This window comes from Entelurus aequoreus, linkage group LG23 (genome assembly GCF_033978785.1).
Source record: "Entelurus aequoreus isolate RoL-2023_Sb linkage group LG23, RoL_Eaeq_v1.1, whole genome shotgun sequence".
NCBI classification, from domain to species: domain Eukaryota; kingdom Metazoa; phylum Chordata; class Actinopteri; order Syngnathiformes; family Syngnathidae; genus Entelurus; species Entelurus aequoreus.
Genome location: NC_084753.1, coordinates 16,563,249 through 16,588,685, shown reverse-complemented (window position 1 = coordinate 16,588,685; position 25,437 = coordinate 16,563,249). Strand labels below are relative to the sequence as shown.

At 37.9% G+C, this 25,437-nt stretch overlaps 1 protein-coding gene across 1 annotated transcript in view; it reads right to left on the bottom strand.

Annotated features, from left to right (window-relative positions):
* Window positions 1–4,459: 4,459 nt before the first annotated feature.
* gpr176 (G protein-coupled receptor 176) overlaps window positions 4,460–25,437 on the bottom strand; it is a 35,248-nt gene continuing 14,270 nt past the window's right edge. Inside the window, exons 2-3 of the mRNA XM_062033912.1 lie at window positions 15,086–15,338; window positions 4,460–6,066 (exon numbers count right to left, since the gene is read on the bottom strand). Coding sequence (XP_061889896.1) covers window positions 4,860–6,066; window positions 15,086–15,338 — 1,460 coding nt within the window. The 3' untranslated portion in view covers window positions 4,460–4,859. The remainder of the gene's footprint in view (window positions 6,067–15,085; window positions 15,339–25,437) is intronic.

The following is a 25,437-nucleotide window of genomic DNA, read 5'->3' as shown; positions in this document are numbered from 1 at the left end:
ACTACAAAAATTCCCTTCAATTGACTGGACAAAACCGGAATTTGCCATTTTTTCATCTGTATTTGCATAATGTACACAAGCATCCTTGTAAGTATGGACAATAAGTACAACATGACAAGAAATAGGAAACAGTGACACATTATAACAGCAGTCATTTAAAAAAATGTTTTGTTCAACTGTCTCGCTATTATCAAAATGATCAAATTACAAATATCTTACATTATCTATCACAGTGACTGGGTTTCTTGTACACTTTGATTGTATTGATTGGCTGAGCACGGCGTAATAATAATAACCACCACCAAATGTTTTCAAGTGCATTTCATGAACTGCAGTGCTGCTTTCCACATGTTTTAAAGGTAAACTTGTGAACAATAAAAAGTAGAATCAGTATTTTTTTTGTTTTTATTAAAAAAAAAACGCTAAATTTGTGCAAGTGTCGATTCAATGCAATCATTTTTTTTCTTCTAATTAGATTAATCACACCTCTAAATTTTGAATATTCATGATTAATCATAACAAATGACATGCATTCAAGTAACACATTTTAAAAATGTATGACAATTTGACAATAAAATGTGCCTGTGTCAAAATATGTATTTTTTAAAGTTAATTTTAACTATGCAAGAAAGTCGTTTACTGTGATTAATCATGATTAATCAACATTTTTTAAAATGTGATTATTCTGATTTAAAACAATCATTTGGCAGCATTGTCCATCTGGGTTTATACGTGATTCAGGCGATAATTTTATTGTAATAATCGCTGACTGGATTTTAGATAAAGCTAAATGTGCATTCAAGAGACACATTTAAAAATGTTCCTGTATGACAATTTGACAATAACATTTGCATTAAAGTCAAAATATGTGTCTTTTCTCAAGTTAATTTCAACTATGCAAGAAAGTCGTTTACTGTGATTAATCATGATTAATCAAAATTTGAAAAATTTGATTAATCTGATTTAAAACAATCATTTGACAGCATTGCTTTAAACATAACTATGTCAAACATAACACGATTAATCTTAGTTTACTTTTATTGTAATAATCGCTGACGGGATTGTAGATAAAACTGTTGGCAAGTTTTGAGAAAATAAATGTGCATTCAAGAAACACATTTAAAAATGTTCCTGTATGACAATTTGACAATAAAATGTGCATTTGTGTCAAAATATGTGTCTTTTTTAAGTTAATTTCAACTATGCAAGAAAGTCGTTTACTGTGATTAATCATGATTAATCAAAATATTACAAATGTGATTATTCTGATTTAAAACAATAATCGTTTGACAGCATTGCTTTAAACATAACTTTGTTAAAGATAACACGATTAATCTGGGTTTATACATGATTCAGGCGATAATTTTATTGTAATAATCACTGACGGGATTGTAGATAAAACTGTTGGCAAGTTTTGAGAAAATAAATGTGCATTCAAGAAACACATTTAAAAATGTTCCTGTATGACAATTTGACAATAAAATGTGCATTTGTGTCAAAATATGTGTCTTTTTTAAGTTAATTTCAACTATGCAAGAAAGTCGTTTACTGTGATTAATCATGATTAATCAAAATATTACAAATGTGATTATTCTGATTTAAAACAATAATCGTTTGACAGCATTGCTTTAAACATAACTTTGTTAAAGATAACACGATTAATCTGGGTTTATACATGATTCAGGCGATAATTTTATTGTAATAATCACTGACGGGATTGTAGATAAAACTGTTGGCAAGTTTTGAGAAAATAAATGTGCATTCAAGAAACACATTTAAAAGTGTTCCTGTATGACAATTTGACAATAAAATGTGCATTTGTGTCAAAATATGTGTCTTTTTTAAGTTAATTTCAACTATGCAAGAAAGTCGTTTACTGTGATTAATCATGATTACTCAAAATTTTACAAATGTGATTATTCTGATTTAAAACAATAATCGTTTGACAGCATTGCTTTAAACATAACTTTGTTGAACATAACACGATTAATCTGGGTTTATACATGATTCAGGCGATAATTGTATTGTAATAATCACTGACGGGATTGTAGATAAAACTGTTGGCAAGTTTTGAGAAAATAAATGTGCATTTAAGAAACACATTTAAAAATGTTCCTGTATGACAATTTGACAATAAAATTTGCATTTGTGTCAAAATGTGTTTTTTAAAGTTAATTTCAACTACGCAAGCAATTATTTTACTGTAATTAATCAACATTCAAAAATGCAATTAATCTGATTTAAAACAACTGTTTGACAGCACTACCTCAAACATAACTATGTTAAACATGACGCAATTAATCTTCGTTCATACATGATTTCACCGTTAGTTTTATGATATTAATTGCAAATCGGATTTTAGGAAACACTTTTGGCAAGTTTTCAGGAAATAAATGACGTGCATTCAAGTAATACATTTTCTTTTTTAATTTTAAAAATGTTTGTGTATGACATTCTGACGATAAAATTACATTTCTGTCCAAATGTGTCTTTTTTATAGTTAATTTAAATTATGCAATACACTAATTGACTATAATTAATCGGGATTATTCAAAATAAATGACGTGCATCTAAAAAATATTTGTGTATGACATTCTGACGATAAAGTTGCATTTCTGTCCAAATATTTTAGTCTTTTTTTTATAGTTAATTTAAATTATACAAGCCAGTAATTGACTGTGTTTAATCACGATTAATCAAAATAAATGACGTGCATTTAAAAATGTTTGTGCATGACATTCTGATGGTAAAATTGCATTTCGGGCCAAATATTTTAGTTATTTTATAGTTAATTTAAATTATGAAAGCCAGTAATTGACTGTAATTAATCGCAATTAATCAAATAAATGATGTGCATTTAAAAAATTTTATGTATGACATTCTGATGATAAAATTGCATTTCCGTCCAAATGTGTGTCTTTTTTTTTTTTTATAGTTAATGTAAATTATGCGAAACAGAAATTGACTGATTAATCACGATTAATCAACATAAATGATGTGCATTTAAAAATGTTTATGTATGACATCCTGATGATAAAATTGCATTTCCGTCCAAATGTGTCTTTTTTTTTTTAATAGTTAATTTAAATTATGCAAAACAGAAAGTGACTGATTAATCACGATTAATCAACATAAATGATGTGCATTTAAAACTGTTTATGTATGACATCCTGATGATAAACTTGAATTTCAGTCCAAATGTGTCTTTTTTTATAGTTCATTTAAATTATGCAATACAGTAATTGACTGATTAATCACGATTAATCAAAATAAATGACGTGCATTTAAAAATGTTTGTGTATGACATTGTGACGATAAAATAAAATTTCTGTCCAAATATTTGTGCTTTTTTTTTATAGTTAATTTAAATCAAGCAAGCCAGTAATTGGCTGATTAATCACGATTAATTAAAACTCAAAAAGTGCCATTAATCTGATTTAAGACAATGGTTTGATGGCACTCCTTAAACCAAAACTAAAGTTAGCTTAGCAGATTTGAAAAACAAAGCTGCTAGCCAAGGGGGATCCCGCTTCACACATTGGAAAGCCCTGGGGCCGTACTTATCAAGCTTCTTAGAATTACTCCTAAGAAGTCTGCTAAGAGTTGACTTAAGAGTAAATAAATTATTCGCTGAAAGCTGCACTTAAAAGTTAGTTATCAAGCGTCTTACTCACACTTTCAGCGAAGTGTAGGACTGAATCTTAAGTGTCACACTCAGAGCTGAATTACGACATTTCTATGTGCCGTAAACGGAATTTTAGGTGACGTCATTTCTGTGTCCATAGAAATGACCAATCACGGAAGGGAATCCGTTGTCTAAGAATAAAGAAATATCTTGGAAATATTTAAGTGGACAATGGGAGTGTATATTTTGACAATAAACTACAAAATAATACAAAACAAACTAGTCCCCGCCGGCACTCACGCTACCGCTCCCTCTCTTCTATCGCCCACACACTCACTGACGTCACTCACCTCACGGCCACACACATACGCTACTGTCATAACATTTTCTTTCCAATTCATTAATTAGGCAACTAATTTGAAACTGGTGTGGGTGGCTCTATATATACTAGCCCAGTGCAGACACATGCAGAAATCAACAAGGAATCGAAAAGTATTAAATCTGTGACAAAAATAATATCCGCTGTGTCTAAACGATACCGTTTCATCTGCTGCTCGTCATCAAAAAAAAACAAAACATTGTTCCGTTCCCTGAACGTTCGCGCACGTCTCTCTCGCCTCAGTGCCATCCCCTGCTGGCAACTCCTAACCACTTAAGACACCTCTGAAGGTCTCTTAAATATCGTGGAGAGTAGGAGTGATTCTTAGACTTAAGAACGTTGATAAAAAGCTTTTATTCTTAAGTTTGAGAGTAGGACTAAATTTCGCAAATTCTCAGGACTTAAGTGTAAAATGGCACTCTAAGAAGCTTGATAAGTACGGCCCCTGATCTCCTGGCTGAGATGCAGTCAACATGTAAACCAGTGGTCCCCAACCTTTTTGTAGCTGCGGACCTGTCAACGCTTGAAAAATTGTCCCAAAATTTTTTTTATTTTTTTTTTCATAAAGAAATACAATCATGTGTGCTTACGGACTGTATCCCTGCAGACTGTATTGATCTATATTGATATATAATGTATATATTGTGTTTTTTATGTTGATTTAATACCAAAAAAAATAAAAATTATTTTTTTTTTTTTTTTTTCTTGTGTGGCCCGGTACCAATCGGTCCGCGGACCGATACCGGGCCGGTGGTTGGGGACCACTGATGTAAACAGCTTTGGTGGGACCAAGGGTCTTAGCTCCATCAACAACATGGCCTCCATGAGATGAGTCCAGAGTCCACTACAGTCCGCTCACGGGTCCACAGCAGAAATAGTGCTGACTTTGTTATTCCTGCTTATCCGACGCTCGGGCCGCGGTCTGGGCAGCTTGGTCTGGATCAGCTCCTCAGGGGTGTTCCCCAGAGGAGGCAGCAGCCTCTTCTTGCTGTTCCTGGTCTCAGGTAACCACTGAGGCGGCAGCTCGAAGGGTCCGAACCCAAACTGCGTGGGGTCTTCCGTCTCTGGAAGCGAAGCGGGCGCCACCTGCGACGACGACGTATAAGCGCACCCGTGGGCCGGAGAGGAGCGCGACGCCGCGGTTGCAGGCGGGCCCTCGTTGGCCAGGCCTCCTCTGTGTCCCTGCAACAGATCGTTTTTGGTGATCACTTGTGTTATGAGTCCTTGGAGCCTTGACCCGTTCTTGTGGTCCTCTTTGGGTCCTTCTAGTCCCTCATTTGCTGCATCCTCCTTCTCCTCCTCCTCAGAGGGTCTAAAAATCTGCTGCTGGCCGATGTTGAACATCTCCAGAAGTTGGCTTCCGGAACGACCGGTTGTCTCCAGTCCTACGGGTTCTCCTATCGCAACCTCCGCCCCGATAGAGGCCAGACCCCCCGTGCTGATCGCGTTACGCCGGCTGTAGCGTTTGTGGACCCGGGAGAGCAGCTCCAGGCAGCTTTGGCGTGCCGAGCGGTTAACAGTCAGGAATAAAAGAGGGTTGGTGAGCAAGGACACCTTCGGTAGCCACAAGGCTGTGAGATACAAGAACACAGGCAGCTCTTTGGGGTCCACCAAAACGGTGCGATAGACCACCAACGCCCCATAGGGGGTGCTGCAGGCGAAGAAGGCCAGCACTACCGCCAGGAGACTGGTGTGCAACTCTGCTTCTCGCCGCGACACGTACGGGATGGAGATGCTGTTCTGCGGCGTCCGCAAGGCCGCGATGATCACCTTCTTCTTCTGGCTGGTACTGAGCGCCCGGCGGATGAGCAGCATGAAGAAGAAGACCAGCGCCAGCGGGAGGATGACGGTGGTGACGTTGTAGATGCACATGTACGCCGCGCGCCCCGGGGAGCCGGCGTGGTCTTCCGCGCAGGACGACGCCACGTACAAGTCCGTCACATTGGCGACCACAAACACAGGGAGGCTCGCCACCACGCCGTGCACCCAAATGTAGATGACCACATCTCTGGCTCTCGCATCCGAGATCTTCCTCTCTAACGGGTACAGGACGGAGCAGTATCTGCAGACACAACGGACAATCTCTTGAATCACCGGCATACTTTTATGACACCGACACCACCTCTTGTTAGTATGAACAAAAGGGATCTACAGAAAGACACAAAACTATCGTCCTCTCAAATGGCAACTTTGTGGATTGGAGAAACACTACAAGATATCAAGAAAATACAAAACCCAAAACCAGTGAAGTTGGCACGTTGTTTAATTCGTAAATAAAAACAGAATACCATGATTTGCAAATCCTTTTCAACTTATATTCAATTGAATGGACTGCAAAGACAAGATATTTAATGTTCGAACTGAGAAAAGTATTTTTTTTTGCAAATAATCATTAAGTTAGAATTTAATGGCAGCAACACATTGCAAAAAAGTTGGCACAGGGGCATTTTTACCACTGTGTTACTAGGGTTGTGATCGATAAACCGATGCGACCGAGTATTCGATTCAACAAGTGAGCGATTAGATTGCATCAGTAGCAGACTCCTCAATCAATGCGAATAATCCATGAATTCCTAGCTGAATCGGTTATAGAGTCATGGATCGGTTATCGCAGGGGTGGGCAATTAATTTTTACCGGGGGCCGCATGAGCTACCCGAGCACTGCTGGAGGGCCACATCGACAATATTTCAATTAAATTTTGCTCAATATTATTTTTGATATATACCGTAAGATAAATAATAATAATAATAATAATAATAATAGTAATACTTCAACATAGTGTGTGTAACAGCATTCCATGACTAATATATATAAATTAACATTAATAATAAATGACAGTAAAATAAGCACACGTATGACTGAGGAGTCATAGTGTAACTTTGTGTGGTGTTTGAGTTGTCCGACTTTTTGTGTGGCCTTAAACGCACCAGTGGTTTAGTGCTATGCGTGTTGGTGACAGATGACAAGTTGGTTTTGGCCTGGTTTGTACGGCAGAAAATGACTAGTTTTTCGAGATAGAATTGTTTCACTCATGTTTTTGGTGTGGTTATGTCCGAATATAAACAGTTTTGTTCAATAAAGTGATCGATATAATTCCTGTCCTCGAAGCATCTCGATAGACGTTACAATAATTGAACGGTGTTCAATTGAACGGTGTTGACAAACACCGTTAGGGCCGCTTGTTGTCACTGTCACTCAAAGTTGCATTGCAAAATTCCATAGAATAAATATGTTTATTTTGTTTAGAATTCAGATGGGATTTGATTTGGTGCGCGGCATATACTTGCTGCGCGCAGCGGACGCTTGAGCAGTGCGCAATTGCGCAGGCACGCACCTTAGGTGAGGGGACGTTGCTTTGCAGTTCATGTCTTGTTGAAAACACGGCATTCCTCATCAACTTTTCTCTTTTTGGCGTCTCGGGTGTAAACCGTGCATCACTTGTCGCTGCATGTGCACCTTCACTCGCAGGTTACACACGGACACACGCCCATAAATAATACTTTTCAAAATAAAAGCAGCACAGTTGCATTGCGCGCAGGACATAGATGTTTTTTCAACTTTATTTTGTAATTGCAGTTGTTCACATTCACTCACAATCACGCATACGTCCACACGGAAGTAATACAAATAACGATTTTCAAAACAAAAGCAGCACCGTTGTATTGCACACTCGACATAGATACTTTTTCAAATTTATTTTGTAATTTATAATTGGCCTCACGCGGGCCGGACAGGGACGCACAAAGGGCCGGATGCGGCCCGCGGGCCGCAGAATGCCCAGGTCTGGGTTATCGCGAGACTTTGCATGGGTTGGCTAGATTACAATATGCGCCAGCGTCTCTAAAACAACGCGAGAGCTGAAGCTACTCGCCAAACGCGGTAGCCGCTGTCACGCCAAATTTCTTCCCTCTACAAAAACTTTCCCTCCCCCATTTACTTCCGGGGCTGCGTCCAATAAAATCACAAAGTTGCCGGGGGTCCTTAACCTGCACATGACTGTCCTGTTTCGCGCCTGTACAACAAAATTAAAAAAAATGGATTTCTTCAGATTCCAGCAGCTGTCAAAGACGAAGTATCCTTCCAGCGACGGGCAGTCAAAGCCGAAGTGCTATCGATCGCTGTCAATGACGTAAGAGGAAACATGACCACGGATGACACTGCCTAGCTCGGGGGTCGGCAACCCGCGGCTCTCTTTAGCGCCGCCCTAGTGGCTCTCTGGAGATTTTTCAAAAATGTATGAAGAATGGAAAAAGATGAGGGGAAAAAAAATCTATTTTTATGTTTTAGTATGGTTTCTGTAGGAGGACAAACATGACACAAACCTCCCTAATTGTTACAAATCACACTGTTTATATTAAACGTGCTTCACTGATTCGAGTATTTGGCGAGCGCCGTTTTGTCCTACTCATTTTGGCGGTCCTTGAACTCACCGTCCAGTTTGTTTGCATGTATAACTTTCTCCGACTTTCTAGGACGTGTTTTATGCCACTTCTTTTTCTGTCTCATTTTGTCCACCACACTTTTAACGTCGAGCATGAGTGCGCAAAGGTGAGTTTTGTTGATGTTATTGACTTGTGTGGGGTGCTAATCAGACATATTTGGTCACTGCATGACTGCAAGCTAATCGATGCTAACATGCTATTTAGGCTAGCGATATGTACATATTGCATCATTATGCCTCATTTGTAGCTATATTTGAGCTCATTTAGTTTCCTTTAAGTCCTCTTAATTACATTTATATCTCATGACACATGTAATATGGCTTTTAATTTTTTGCGGCTCCAGACAGATTTGTTTTTGTATTTTTGGTCCAATATGGCTCTTTCAACATTTTGGGTTGCCGACCCCTGGCCTAGCTGGTATTAGCACGAGTTATAAACAAGAGACAACACGGAAAATGAATGTGGAGGAGAACGAAAGCGTCAGTCTGACCGAAGTTGATAATGGACCGAGAAAGATTTTCAACGCATCGGGGAGACAGAAATCCAAAGTGTGGAAAGTTTTTGGGTTTTATAAGAAGGAAGGGAAGCTCGACAGAAGCCATGCTATTTGTAAATTGTGTCGAGCATCGTTGACGTACACTGGCAGCACTACAAATCTCGACCAGCATGCAAAGAGGAAACACGGCCAAGAGTACGGTGAGTTAAAACCCCGTGCCAACGAGCAGGAGTGTGGCATCTGAACGTGTGTTCAGTACTGCGGGAGACATTGTTTCCACAAAACGTAGTCTGCTCAAACATGAGCATGTGGATCAGTTGATTTTCCTTAAAAAAAATCTGCCCTCCAAAAAAACAGAGGACAGTGATGATGAAAATGCACAGGCATAGTGTAAGTGAACTACTGCTTTTTGACCTGGGAAACGGTACCTCACACACAGTAGTTTGATTTTTATTTTTACATATGTATTTATTCTCTCTATTCTTTTACACAAAGCACTTGTCACTGTGCTCATTGTTGCCACATTTTGAGATGTGTTATAGGTGTGTAACTTGTTTACATTGTAATGTTGCACCTTTGTTACCTACCTCTAGTGTTCATTGTTACCTACCTCTAGTGTTCAAAACACTATATGCTCAGGTTGAAATATTGAATCTTTGTTACCTACCTCTAGTGTTCAAAACTATGCTCAGGCTGAAATATTGAATCTTTGTTACCTACCTCTAGTGTTCAAAACTATGCTCAGGCTGAAATATTGAATCTTTGTTACCTACCTCTAGTGTTCAAAACTATGCTCTGGCTGAAATATTGCACTTTGTTGTTACTATTCTGTGCTACTTTTACCTCTGGAGTTCCCATCCTACAATTCAGCCAGACTTTTTTTGGTCCATGTCTAAAAATAAATACATTGACATGTGATTTAGTTGTTCTGTTTTTTTTGCCAGTGCCATAAAGCTACAATGCTTGGGGATTTGGATTCTGGAATATTAACCGTCAAATCGAATCGTATCGTTCAGAATCGAATCCAATCGAATCGGTCTGTAATAAAAGGATATCGTTTTTGAATCGAATCGTAACCTGTGTATCTAGATGCATATCGAATCGTTTATCAGAGAGAGATGTGCAACCCTATGTGTTACATGGCCTTTCCTTTTAACAACACTCAGTTAACATTTGGCAACTGAGGAGACCAATTTTTGAAGCTTTTCAGGTGGAATTCTTTCCCATTCTTGCTTGATGTACAGCTTATGTTGTTCAACAGTCCGGGGGTCTCCGTTGTGGTATTTTAGGCTTCATAATGCGCCACACATTTTCAATGGGAGACAGATCTGGACTACAGGCAGGCCAGTCTAGTACCCACACTCTTTTACTACAAAGCCACACTGTTGTAACATGTGGCTTGGCATTGTCTTGCTGAAATAAGCAGGGGCGTAACATATGTTGCTCCAAAACCTGTATGTACCTTTCAGCATTAATGGCGCCTTCACAGATGTGTAAGTTACCCATGTCTTAGGCACTAATACACCCCCATAACATCACAGATGCTGGCTTTTCAACTTTGCGCCTATAACAATCCGGATGGTTCTTTTCCTCTTTGTTCCGGAGGACACGACATCCACAGTTTCCAAAAACAATTTGAAATGTGGACTCGTCAGACCACAGAACACTTTTCCACTTTGCATCAGTCCATCTTAGATGAGCTCGGGCCCAGCGAAGCCGGTGGCGTTTCTGGGTGTTGTTGATAAATGGCTTTGGCTTTGCATAGTAGAGTTTTAACTTGCACTTACAGATGTAGCGACGAACTGTAGTTACTGACAGTGGTTTTCTGAAGTGTTCCTGAGCCCATGTGGTGATATCCTTTACACACTGATGTCGGTTTTTGATGCAGTACTGCTTGAAGGTCACAGGCTTAGCCGCTTACGTGCAGTGATTTCTCCAGATCCTCTGAACTTTTTGATGATATTACGGATCGTAGATGGTGAAATCCCTAAATTCCTTGCAATAGCTGGTTGAGAAATGTTGTTCTTAAACTGTTCGACAATTTGCTCACGCATTTGTTGACAAAGTGGTGACCCTCGCCCCAACCTTGTTTGTGAATGACTGAGCATTTCATGGAAGTTGCTTTTATACCCAATCATGGCACCCACCTGTTCCCAATTAGCCTGTTCACCTGTGGGATGTTCCAAATAAGTGTTTGATGAGCATTCCTCAACTTTATCAGTCTTTTTTGCCACTTGTGCCAGCTTTTTTGAAACATGTTGCAGGCATCAAATTCCAAATGAGCTAATATTTGCAAGATATTACAACGTTTTCCAGTTCGGACGTTAAGTATCTTGTCTTTACAGTCTATTCAATTTAATATAGGTTCAAAAGGATTTGCAAATCATTGTATTCTGTTTTTATTTACGATTCACACAACGTGCCAACTTCACTGGTTTTGGGTTTTGAAAATTGTAATGAACAGTAACAGTTTCATTTTTAAATCGAGCAGAGTAAAAAAAATATGGAATCACCCTGTAAATTTTCACTTTCCAAAGCTAACGCCTGCATCAGATTAAATCTGTTCAATAGTCCGCAGTTAAAAAAAAAGTACAGTATTTACATCTTGGAGAGCTGTTGCACAGAATATTTCTGTGTAAATAACTCATGTCCCAACGTGTATATACGCGGTTTATGGTACGGTGTGGAAAAATATTTATTTCTTCTAAAATGTATATGCCGGTGCGCTCTATAGTCTGGAAAATACGGTATGATATTTGATATTTGTTTATACTGACAAATGTGCTGTTTTAGACTGCAATATTGTTCAGTAAAAGCTATTTTTCTCAAATAGTGAGTGTAGAGGTAGACCTGTAACAATTTTATAGACAAATTATACTATTTATAGTCCTGTCAGAGATTGGGGGAATGCGAAATGTGTTCTTTTTCCAAGGCGGGTATACCAGAAAATAATTGAGAATGCATGTATGTCTAGCTTGTGTAGCTACTGGGCGCTTAGCTGTTGTGTAGCTGCTAGCTCCTGGTAGTCTATAGCATACAGTGTTTACATTTAGCGTTTAACTGGCTGTCTGAATAAACGTGCTGCTTTATTTCCAGAATCTTGTGACATACAAGTTGATCAGAATAGTAAATGAATAACTTCTATAACAAAATATAATCATTCTGTCAAAATAAAAAGGGGCTGTTTTTTTTAACAAAATTTGTATGGTTTCTATTTTTCAAGAACTGGTTTGAAAAGTACCAATTTGGGTCCAGTATTGGTTGAAATGTGAACAATACTCATCTGTAGCCAGTGGAAGCCCAGCAGATTGATAACTGGATAGATTTTTATGTGAAGGGCACCGTTTTTCCACACATTATGACACATCATTCACCAACAACAACTCAGGGCTGCGAAATAACAGATTGACGTTTGCAATATAAAATAAAAAAGCACCATTGTTAGGAAGTGACGCACTTGCCCTGAATAGCCACCATATATATATATATACAAACCCCGTTTCCATGTGAGTTGGGAAATTGTGTTAGATGTAAATATAAACAATGATTTGCAAATCATTTTCAACCCATATCCAGTTGAATATGCTACAAAGACAACATATTTGATGTTCAAACTGATAAACCTTTTTTTTTTTTTGCAAATAATCATTAACTTTAGAATTTGATGCCAGCAACACGTGACAAAGAAGTTGAGAAAGGTGGCAATAAATACTGATAAAGTTAAAGGAATGCTCATCAAACACTTATTTGGAACATCCCACAGGTGAACTGGCAGATTGGGAACAGGTGGGTGCCATGATTGGGTATAAAAGTAGATTCCATGAAATTCTCAGTCATTCACAAACAAGGATGGGGCGAGGTTCACCACTTTGTCAACAAATGCGTGGGCAAATTGTTGAACAGTTTAAGAAAAACCTTTCTCAACCAGCTATTGCAAGGAATTTAGGGATTTCACCATCTACGGTCCGTAATATCATCAAAGAGTTCAGAGAATCTGGAGAAATCACTGCACATAAGCAGCTAAGCCCGTGACCTTCGATCCCTCAGGCTGTACTGCATCAACAAGCGACATCAGTGTGTAAAGGATATCACCACATGGGCTCAGGAACACTTCAGAAACCCACTGTCAGTAACAACAGTTGGTCGCTACATCTGTAAGTGCAAGTTAAAACTCTCCTATGCAAGGCGAAAACCGTTTATCAACAACACCCAGAAACGCAGTCGGCTTCGCTGGGCCTGAGCTCATCTAAGATGGACTGATACAAAGTGGAAAAGTGCTCTGTGGTCTGACGAGTCCACATTTCAAATTGTTTTTGGAAACTGTGGACGTCGTGTCCTCCGGACCAAAGAGGAAAAGAACCATCCAGATTGTTATAGGCGCAAAGTTGAAAAGCCAGCATCTGTGATGGTATGGGGGTGTATTAGTGCCCAAGACATGGGTAACTTACACATCTGTGAAGGCGCCATTAATGTTGAAAGGTACATACAGGTTTTGGAGCAACATATGTTGCCATCCAAGCAACGTTACCATGGACGCCCCTGCTTATTTCAGCAAGACAATGCCAAGCCACGTGTTACATCAACGTGGCTTCATAGTAAAAGAGTGCGGGTACTAGACTGGCCTGCCTGTAGTCCAGACCTGTCTCCCATTGAAAATGTGTGGCGCATTATGAAGCCTAAAATACCACAATGGAGACCCCCGGACTGTTGAACAACTTAAGCTGTACATCAAGCAAGAATGGGAAAGAATTCCACCTGAGAAGCTTAAAAAATGTGTCTCTTCAGTTCCCAAACGTTTACTGAGTGTTGTTAAAAGGAAAGGCCATGTAACACAGTGGTGAACATGCTCTTTCCCAACTACTTTGGCACGTGTTGCAGCCATGAAATTCTAAGTTAATTATTATTTGCAAAAAAAAATTAAGTTCATGAGTTTGAACATCAAAGATCTTGTCTTTGTAGTGCATTCAATTGAATATGGCTTGAAAAGGATTTGCAAATCATTGTATTCCGTTTATATTTACATCTAACACAATTTCCCAACTCATATGGAAACGGGGTTTGTATAGATATAGATATATATATATATATATATATATATATATATATATATATATATATATATATATATATATATATATATATATATATATATATATATATATATATATATATATATATATATACAAAGTCAACTTTTCTGTGGTTTTTAGTTATACAGTACTTAATACTGGGGTAGAGTGGAATATACGTTAGGTCAGGAAAAAACACAGAGGCTATATCATCCCTACAAGCCTGCGAAACAGGCTTGTAGGGATGATATTTTCTGTGTTTTTTCTGACCTAACGTGTGTATATATATATATATATATATATATATATATATATATATATATACACACACTACCGTTCAAAAGTTTGGGGTCACATTGAAATGTCCTTATTTTTGAAGGAAAAGCACTGTACTTTTCAATGAAGATAACTTTAAACTAGTCTTAACTTTAAAGAAATACACTCTATACATTGCTAATGTGGTAAATGACTATTCTAGCTGCAAATGTCTGGTTTTTGGTGCAATATCTACATAGGTGTATAGAGACCCATTTCCAGCAACTATCACTCCAGTGTTCTAATGGTACAATGTGTTTGCTCTTTGGCTCAGAAGGCTAATTGATGATTAGAAAACCCTTGTGCCATCATGTTCACACATCTGAAAACAGTTTTGCTCGTTACAGAAGCTACAAAACTTACCTTCCTTTGAGCAGATTGAGTTTCTGGAGCATCACATTTGTGGGGTCAATTAAACGCTCAAAATAGCCAGAAAAAGAGAACTTTCATCTGAAACTCGACAGTCTATTCTTGTTCTTAGAAATGAAGGCTATTCCACAAAATTGTTTGGGTGACCCCAAACTTTTGAACGGTAGTATATATATATATATATATATATATATATATATATATATATATATATATATATATATATATATATATATATATATATATATATATATATATACATATATATATATATATATATATATATATATATATATATATATATATATATATATATATATATATATAATTTTTTTATTTTTTATCTTTTTATTTTATTTTTTTCTTACATAACAATTTGATGAACTGACCTGTCCAGCGCAATGGCGCTGAAATTGAGCACGGTGACGGAGCAGAAGAGCTTCTGGAGGAACCTGAAGGCCTTGCAGAGCGGCAGCGTGTGAAGCCACCAGCAGCAGCGAGGGCTGGAGCCCAGCGCCACGTCGAAGGGAACGCACGCCAACCCGGCGCAGATGCCCGCGCACGCCAGATTTTTGATGAAGCGATTGGTCACAGACTTGAAGACGTTTGTGGAGCAGGTGCACCACAACACCGTGGCGTTCCCTGTGGGGAGCCGGGAACAAAATCAAGAGCTTTAAAACCATTGCCAGTGTCCAAACCTGCCTTCTGGATCACATTAGTTTGGACAGGACTATTTCTAGCATATTCATGTGGGAAATGGATTTGGATACGGTGCTTCAATCCTAATAAGCTCAGAACTCCATTATGCACATTCTAATATGTAGAAAGTAGGAAGACTTTGTTTAGAAATGTAGAACTGCAGTACAGTGGAATCTCAATTTACAAACCCCTCTATTTGTGAACTTCTCGATTTACAAATTTTTAAATGGAGCCAAATATGCCGCCATGTGCGAACCATGTCTCTGTGTACCAAGGCTTCATTCATTCACTCATTTTGTGTCCGGCCTGCAGGCAAAGTTGACAAATGTCTTCCATTTCGCTAACTCGACATGAGTCCAAAAACTTAACACACCAGCGTGGAAAGACAGAGGGAATCGCTGTGGAGTTAAAAAAAAAAAAAAGACTATTTTCGACAAGTACATTAATGGCGCTTGCAAGTATGGAGGAATCGACGAAGCAGGCGTCGTACCACAGCAAGTTTTAATTGTGATGAGACCGGACTTTTCTGGAAAAAGACGCCAAAGCAGACTTCTATCACAGCGGAGAAAAAGACTATCTCTCCTCCACGCCACCTCTGTCTTCTCCTTTCTCGTCAGCTCATCCTTTGATGATGTTAATTTAAGTGGTTGGGATTTCTGATTATTTGTGAGGGCACCAAAGGGACTTATGTGTGTGTGTGTGTTGGCAGAGCAGCGCATACAGGACAGTTCAGCTTGTGTACCAACATAGACTAAAATATGGACTTTTGTCGAGGCTGGAACCTATTATTCATATTTACATTGTTTCTTATGGAGAAATTTGCTTCACTTTACAAACTTTCCGATTTACAAACCCTGTTCAAGAACCACAGTAGTAACAATTCTCCATTTTATTTTGGTGGCAAGCTCCGTGTGACAGATTGGAGTTTTGGATTTGGATTTCCTGTTTGGAGCTTTTATTTTGTAGTTACAAATCTCCCAGATTCGGATGGTTTTAAGTGCATGTAGAATATAGCTTTTACCCCGAATGTTAAAAGGTTGATGAGGCGAGGAGGGAGTGGTCGATCAACAATCACTTTATTGCAACGAGCCATAAAACCATCCACAGATGTTCCACGGAGCGTCTCTCTCCCATGGTATCTTCCCCTCTGTTTTCACCGAGTCACGACACATTTAAGGACTCTTAGACTGTTGGAAAATAGAATCATTCGAGCACAAGTTAAGCTGTACATCAAGTAACAATGGGAAAGAATTCCACCTGAGAAGCTTAAAAAATGTGTCTCCTCAGTTCCCAAACGTTTACTGGGTGTTGTTAAAAGGAAAGGCCATGTAACACAGTGGTGAACATGCCCTTTCCCAACTACTTTGGCACGTGTTGCAGCCATGAAGTTAATTATTATTTGCAAAAAAAAAATAAAGTTTATGAGTTTGAACATCAAATATCTTGTCTTTGTAGTGCATTCAATTGAATATGGGTTGAAAAGGATTTGCAAATCATTGTATTTCGTTTATATTAACATCTAACACCATTTCCCAACTCATATGGAAACGGGGTTTGTAAATAAATCTGTCAAGACTAGGACTATGGTGCAGTTTCCTGCGTGGATTGTTTTCCCGAAATGCAAAAGAACTGGATTGGACATGGCGTGAAGGTAAATACATGATTTAATTCTACTATAAAAAACGTGCAAACAAAAGGCGCGCACAAGGCGGAGACACAAACTTGGCTAAGGAAACACAAATAGTCAACACATAAACTGAACTATGGTCATAAAACAAAAACACTTACGGTGACGTGAGCAGAGCAGCATGAACTATGAAATGGCATGAAACAGTAAACATGGCATGAAGCAGAATCAGAGTACAGAGTAATCATAAACAGAGTGATGACGCCAGGCCGACTGCCTGGCAACTACAAGCTTAAATAATAAAGTCTTGATTAACACAGGTGCGTGAGTCCGAACACATGACAGGTGAAACTAATGGGTGACAAAACAAGGGAGTGAAAAAACAGGAACTATGGAGTTTTAACCAAACAGAACATAACTAAACAAAACATGATCACAAGACATGACAAAAACACATTGAATGAGAAGGTGTGTCCAAACTTTTGGCCTGTACTGTATATACATATAATATTTGTGATTAACACATTGCTTCATATCATTTGACAAGGTTTATCCCTGTAAAAGTTCAATATAACTATTGAATACGATTAAAATCAAGAGTAAGATTACTAAAATTATTTTAAACTTTTAACTGTTATTTATTTCTATTATTACTACATCCAATTTAACTATTTTGTGTTTTCATGTATTTACTAATATATTTTGATACCTTACTTTGCATATATTGTGAAATATATTTTTTTTTATATTTTTAGATTACGCTACTTTTTAGTTGTTCTCCCTCCATTTCAATTGTATTTGTATTAATTAATGTATTAATCACAGGTGTATAGCCCTTTGTGCTGCAACTGGCCTGTGCAGGAAAAATGCTATACAAATATAAACAAAAATTAAAGCTGCAAGCAGCGATGGCCGGGACCATTCTCCTAGGGGGCGCTAGAGCGCAATTTAGAGTTTTGGGGTTTGGTTTTTTGATTAGATCGCAATTTTCGCCAGTCCTTATGTGTGTGTCCAATTTGGTGAGTTTTGAAGCATGTTAAGGGGGTCAAATTACAGCTGAAAGAGGAAAAAGGTGACTGTTTTTACTCAACTTTTGTTTTGAAGGGGGAATTGCAAACGTCCTGTTGATTTTTGCTGCGGGTTGTCAGTGTATGAAATGTAGGTCTAAGTGAGACCTACATAGAGGTTTTTGTTTCATGTCTCTACGACAGGGGTCACCAACCTTTTTGAAACCAAGAGCTACTTCTTGGGTACTGATTAATGCGAAGGGCTACCAGTTTGATACACACTTAAATAAATTGCCAGAAATAGCCAATTTGCTCAATTTACCTTTAACTCTATGTTATTATTAATAATTAATGATATTTACACTTAATTGAACGGTTTGAAAGAGGAGAAAACACGGAAAAAATGACAATTACATTTTGAAACATAGTTTATCTTCAATTTCGACTCTTTAAAATTCAAATTCAACCGAAAAAAAGAAGAGAAAAACTAGCTAATTCGAATCTTTTTGAAAAAATTTAAAAAACAATTTATGGAACATCATTAGTCATTTTTCCTGATTAAGATTAATTTTAGAATTTTGATGACATGCTTTAAATAGGTTCAAATCCAATCTGCACTTTGTTAGAATATAAAACAAATTGGACCAAGCTATATTTCTAACAAAGACAAATCATTATTTCTTATAGATTTTCCAGAACAAAATTTTTTAAAGAAATTCAAAAGACTTTGAAATAAGATTCTAATTTCATTGTACAGATTTTCTAAATTTGCCAGAATAATTTTTTTGAATTTTAATCATAATAAGTTTGAAGAAATCTTTCACAAATATTCTTCGTCGAAAAAACAGAAGCTAAAATGAAGAATTAAATTACAATGTATTTATTATTCTTTACAATAGAAAAAATAAATTTACTTGAACATTTATTTAAATTGTCAGGAAAGAAGAGGAAGGAATTTAAAAGGTCAAAAGGTACATGTGTTTAAAAATCCTAATATCATTTTTAAGGTTGTATTTTTTCTCTAAAATTGTCTTTCTGAAAGTTATAAGAAGCAAAGTAAAAAAAATTAATGAATTTATTTAAACAAGTGAAGACCAAGTCTTTAAAATATTTTCTTGGATTTTCAAATTCTATTTGAGTTTTGTCTCTCTTAGAATTAAAAATGTCGGGCAAAGCGAGACCAGCTTGCTAGTAAATAAATAACATTTAAAAAATCGAGGCAGCTCACTGGTAAGTGCTGCTATTTGAGCTATTTTTAGAACAGGCCAGCGGGCTACTCATCTGGTCCTTACGGGCTACCTGGTGCCCGTGGGCACCGCGTTGGTGACCCCTGCTCTACGACATTCGTACTGGGAGTTAGAGGCAGTTTTGTCTGTGTTTTCTTCCTAGGAGCAGTTTTGTCTGTGTTTTCTTCCTAAGGGGCGCTAGAGCGCAATTTTGAGTTTTGGGGTTAGGTTTTTTTATTAGATCGCAATTTTCGCCAGTCCTGATGTGTGTGTCCAGTTTGGTGAGTTTTGAAGCATGTTAAGGGGGTCAAATTACAGCTGAAAGAGGCAAAGGTGACTGTTTTTACAAAACGTTTGTTTTGAAGGGGGAATTGCAAACTTCCTGTTGATTTTTGCTGGGGGGTGTCAATGAATGAAATGTAGGTCTAAGTGAGACCTACATAGAGGTTTTTGTTTCATGTCTCTACGACATTCCTACTGGGAGTTACAGGCAGTTTTGTCTGTGTTTTCTTCCTAGGGGGGTGCTAGAGCGCAATAGGGCTCATAAAATCCAAACCGGAGCAGTAATTAAAACTCTTTCATCAACTTTTAATCAGAAGGGTTCAATCTCTCTCCTGTGATATTTTGAAGCCGAAACGACAAACGCGCTCAGAGGAGATAATGTTTAAAAAAAGGTGACTGTTATGACGCAACTTTTATTTTGAAGGAGGAATTGCAAACTTCCTGTTAATTTTTGCTGGGGGTTGTCAATATATGAAATGTAGGTCTAAGTGAGACCTACATAGAGGTATTTGTTTCATGTCTCTACGACATTCCTACTGGGAGTTACAGGTAGTTTTGTCTGTGTTTTCTTCCAAGGAGCAGTTTTGTCTGTGTTTTCTTCCTATGGGGCGCTAGAGCGCAATTTTGAGTTTTGGGGTTAGGTTTTTTTATTAGATCGCAATTTTCGCCAGTCCTGATGTGTGTGTCCAGTTTGGTGAGTTTTGAAGCATGTTAAGGGGGTCAAATTACAGCGGAAAGAGGCAAAGGTGACTGTTTTTACAAAACGTTTGTTTTGAAGGGGGAATTGCAAACTTCCTGTTGATTTTTGCTGGGGGGTGTCAATGAATGAAATGTAGGTCTAAGTGAGACCTACATAGAGGTTTTTATTTCATGTTTCTACAGCATTCCTACTGGGAGTTACAGGCAGTTTTGTCTGTGTTTTCTTCCTAGGAGCAGTTTTGTCTGTGTTTTCTTCCTAGGGGGCGCTAGAGCGCAATTTTGAGTTTTGGGGTTAGGTTTTTTATTAGATCGCAATTTTCGCCAGTTCTGATGTGTGTGTCCAGTTTGGTGAGTTTTGAAGCATGTTAAGGGGGTCAAATTACAGCTGAAAGAGACAAAGGTGACTGTTTTTACAAAACGTTTGTTTTGAAGGGGGAATTGCAAACTTCCTGTTGATTTTTGCTGGGGGGTGTCAATGAATGAAATGTAGGTCTAAGTGAGACCTACATAGAGGTTTTTATTTCATGTTTCTACAACATTCCTACTGGGAGTTACAGGCAGTTTTGTCTGTGTTTTCTTCCTAGGGGGCGCTAGAGCGCAATAGGGCTCATAAAATCCAAACCGGAGCAGTAATTAAAACTCTTTCATCAACTTTTAATCAGAAGGGTTCAATCTCTCTCCTGTGATATTTTGAAGCCGAAACGACAAAGGAGATAATGTTTAAAAAAAGGTGACTGTTATGACGCAACTTTTATTTTGAAGGAGGAATTGCAAACTTCCTGTTAATTTTTGCTGGGGGTTGTCAATATATGAAATGTAGGTCTAAGTGAGACCTACATAGAGGTATGTGTTTCATGTCTCTACGACATTCCTACTGGGAGTTACAGGCAGTTTTGTCTGTGTTTTCTTCCAAGGAGCAGTTTTGTCTGTGTTTTCTTCCTAGGGGGCGCTAGAGCGCAATTTTGAGTTTTGGGGTTAGGTTTTTTTATTAGATCGCAATTTTCGCCAGTCCTGATGTGTGTGTCCAGTTTGGTGAGTTTTGAAGCATGTTAAGGGGGTCAAATTACAGCTGAAAGAGGCAAAGGTGACTGTTTTTACAAAACGTTTGTTTTGAAGGGGGAATTGCAAACTTCCTGTTGATTTTTGCTGGGGGGTGTCAATGAATGAAATGTAGGTCCAAGTGAGACCTACATAGAGGTTTTTGTTTCATGTCTCTATGACATTCGTACCGGGAGTTAGAGGCGATTTTGTCTGTGTTTTCTTCCTAGGGGGCGCTAGAGCGCAATTTTGAGTTTTGGGGCTAGGTTTTTTGATTATATCGCAATTTTCGCCAGTCCTGATGTGTGTCTCAAATATGGTGAGTTTTGAAGCATGTTAAGGGGGTCAAATTACAGCTCAAAGAGGCGGCGGTATAATAATAATAAAACCTTACAGATACAATAGGGTCCTCTGTCCCAAAGGGACATTCGATCCCTAATAAAGTTTGATTGAAGAGGCCTTTCACATTTGTCAATGAGCTACAAGTGTCACAAGGAAAATGTTGGGAGACAAATCCCTGATGAAGGTAAACGTGCTGGAAGCAGTGTCATTTTAGAGCAACCACATTAATATTTCTTAAATTGGTTTAAAAAGGTGATAAAATCCCTCTGGCGCTCTGGCTGATGACAGGGGGTCACGCAGCCGCTGCAGATGTAATTACGCTGAGAGTGTTAGATGTATCCTCATCCTCTCACACGCACAAAAAACATGACCACTAATAAGGGTCTAGAGTTCAGTTTGCAACAGTTCTATAAACCTTGTAAAACTGTTGAATTGACCATGCTCGTGTCTGCAGCGATCACTTTGTAAAATGTTTGTTTGAACATTTGTTTGCTTCAGGAACTTTTTGTGATGCAATCGAGTTTATTCTCCACCATATTAGTAGTGTTTGAGAGCAGAACTAAACGTAAGAAAATAACAAGAGATCGCATTAGTTTGGGTTCTTTTGTGGTTGCTTTGCCTAAATATAACTACCAAGACCTGCTTGTGCAAATAAACTAACGTCATGTTAAGTCCTGGTAATAAATATTTGGATTATTGGTCCAATCCATCCTATTTCCGTTGTCGATTTTCAAAACAGAAACTAAAAGCTTAATGTTGTTGTAGTTGTGCAGGAAAGCCAAGTGCTTTATTCCACACAAATGACCACATTATAACGTATTTGGTGATATTTGTTAGCATCAAGAAAATATCCTTAACAGTAATAATAAGATGATGAATAAATCTCTGGTAGGGTCAACAGCATATACTGAATCTTGATATCGCCAGCAAACATTGCTGAACAACAGGGACATTTAGAGCTAAATAACGAGACACCATATGAACTTCACACCATAAAAACAACTACAGACATGAATTGTACATGAGACTAATATTTGTAGCAGGAAATCAACTGCAAACAAACTTCAATTTTTCTCATTAGTATCACAACAGCATGGCACTTGTTATGTCAATCAAATATGTTGCTTAGCGATGCACGCATAAGTCCAACTTTGCCTTTCACCGATTAATGCTTAATTTGTGGACCCCTCACATGTAAAGACATGATCTTTTCTTCTCTAAATCCTTGTTAGTGTCAAATGACGTGAAGTCGTAGCGAGCAGTAACATCTTGGTGACGATAAATTGTTTAAATCTTTAAAAAATGTATTTTCTTAAGAGTGTATAAATCCACTCCATCCCATTTTAAATATTTTTTTTTCATGATCGCTTTTATATTTGCCTCCAAACCTTTGGAAATATGCCCAAATCTTCACAGGTAAATAAACAGTAGCCTATAGGGACTCTAGACCAGTGGTCCCCAACCACCGGGCCACGGCCCGGTACCGGTCCGCAGACCGATTGGTACTGGGCCGCACAAGAAATAAAAAATAAAAAATATATATATTTTTTTTTTTATTAAATCAACATAAAAAACACAATATATACATTATATATCAATATATATCAATACAGTCTGCAGGGATACAGTCCGTAAGCACACATGATTGTATAAAATTTAAAAATATATAAAAAATTTGCCTCTGTGTTTTTTCCTGACCTAACGTATATTCCGCTCTACCCCAGTATTGAGCACTGTGTAACGGAGAAACCACAGAAACCTTGACTAATATATATATATATATATATATATATATATATATATATATATATATATGTGTGTGTGTGTGTGTGTGTGTGTGTGTGTGTGTGTGTGTGTGTGTGTGTGTGTGTGTGTGTGTGTGTGTGTTGTAAGGAAACAGGACTGAGTGAGGACCCAGATACACAATTTACGTGTAAAGTAACACACGTGTAAGAGCCTTAAGGACCCTACAATGTGACACTTGTACTCTTGCTAGCAGTGTGATGTCAGACTCACCAATATGCCGCATGTGTGATCACACAATACTTCATATTTCCCACAGCAAGCACATTTGAAGTTTTTATCATATTGTTCTCACTTCCAACTTTTCTAATAATTTTCATGCCCACATTTTGTAATGTTTAGTTACGGCTAAAGTTCCTAAATATGGTCCTATGCTCAAACTATAAATGACAGTTACACTTTATTCTTCAGCTAAATGAGCCCATTTTACAGAATCTAACTGCCTTATTGGTATCGAAAATATCAAAAATAAGGTCGATATTTTATTTGGTGGTTGTTTGAGTCTTAATTTGCCCTGTGATTGACTGCTAACCAGTCAACTGGGTTAGGCTCCAGCAGCATGATCATCTGTGTGATTTGACTAAAACCTGGTCACATATAATACTATTTGGTTTTTTTTTTAATTAAATAAGTTATTTTTTAAATTTAAATATTTATGTATATATTTCAGTGTAGTATATATATATATATATATATATATATATATATATATATATATATATATATATATATATATATATATATGTAACGTTAACGGATTAATGCCTGTGATTAATAAAAAAGAGATATTATCACGCTATTAAATATGAATGAAGATTAATCACATCTGGGTTAAGACTTAACCTGGAAGACGGGTGCATTGTTACACGGTCTTCAAAACAGAACTTTAGATAAAACTGAGGTAACTTGTTGGTATTGCACCACAGCTGATCCGCCGTGCAATACCTTGGAGAGGCTACAATTACAGCTAGTATGAACCAAATGTACTACACAAACAAGAGCATCAAGTTGCAACTACGGGCTGAACGTGAATTTATTTTGCTTTTGTAGAACATTGGACATGTGTAAGTAATCACAACGAGCTGGGGTCGCAGTGGACCAAAAGAAGATATCAGCATTGTCATCTGAAGGGGTAAACAAGCTTGTTTGTTTAATCAACTAGTTAAACTGAAGAGGAGTAAATGCGGATTTGAAGGGTGTACTATGTTAAGTTGTTCATGAGTGTGTTTACTACATTATCGATTAGTAACTGTACCTTATTTGCAATATCTGTTGTGTTTTATCTTTATCCTGCCTTCTCCTTTATGTCTGCACCTGTGTATTCAGTGATTCGTCCTCGGCGAGTGGCGGACCTAGAGGCACACCTGCTCGCAATTAGCCCGCCAGTATTTAGGCTCGTCACTGACAGCTTGGCCTTGCCGGTTAATGTATCCTGAACCTCTCTCGTGCATGCGCCTGCTTCACCTCACCAGACCTGGTACGTTGTCGCTCCTTAGTCCTGAATTCCCTAACATCTTTTGTGTTTGTTTCCTAGCCTCCCTGAGGTAAAGGGGATTCTTTTGTTGGACTCTTGCCCTGCTCAGTGCGCCCTGGCCTCTTCTCCTGCCGACCACTGAGGGACCTATTTTGTCCAGGTTACATGGTGTGCGCTTCTGCCCCATTGCCCTTAGTTATCCCTTTTGTCTAATTAAATGTTTTCCCGTCTCTGCATCCTAGGGTCACCCTCCCCCCCTTTGACCAAGACCTTAACAATATCATTTCAAAGACTATTCAAATGTGCACATTAGTGATGGGTTGATGAGGCGTTATGAAGCGTTTCAACACATTGCAAAACTGTATTGATACTGTGTCGATACTGTGTCACTAGATACTGACATCTGCTGGACATTAAAAATCCCTACAGGCAACCTATGGACCGACTCAACTGACACTGATTTTATGACCTAGTACAGGGGTCGGCAACCCAAAATGTTGAAAGAGCCATATTGGACCAAAAATACAAAAACAAATCTGTCTGG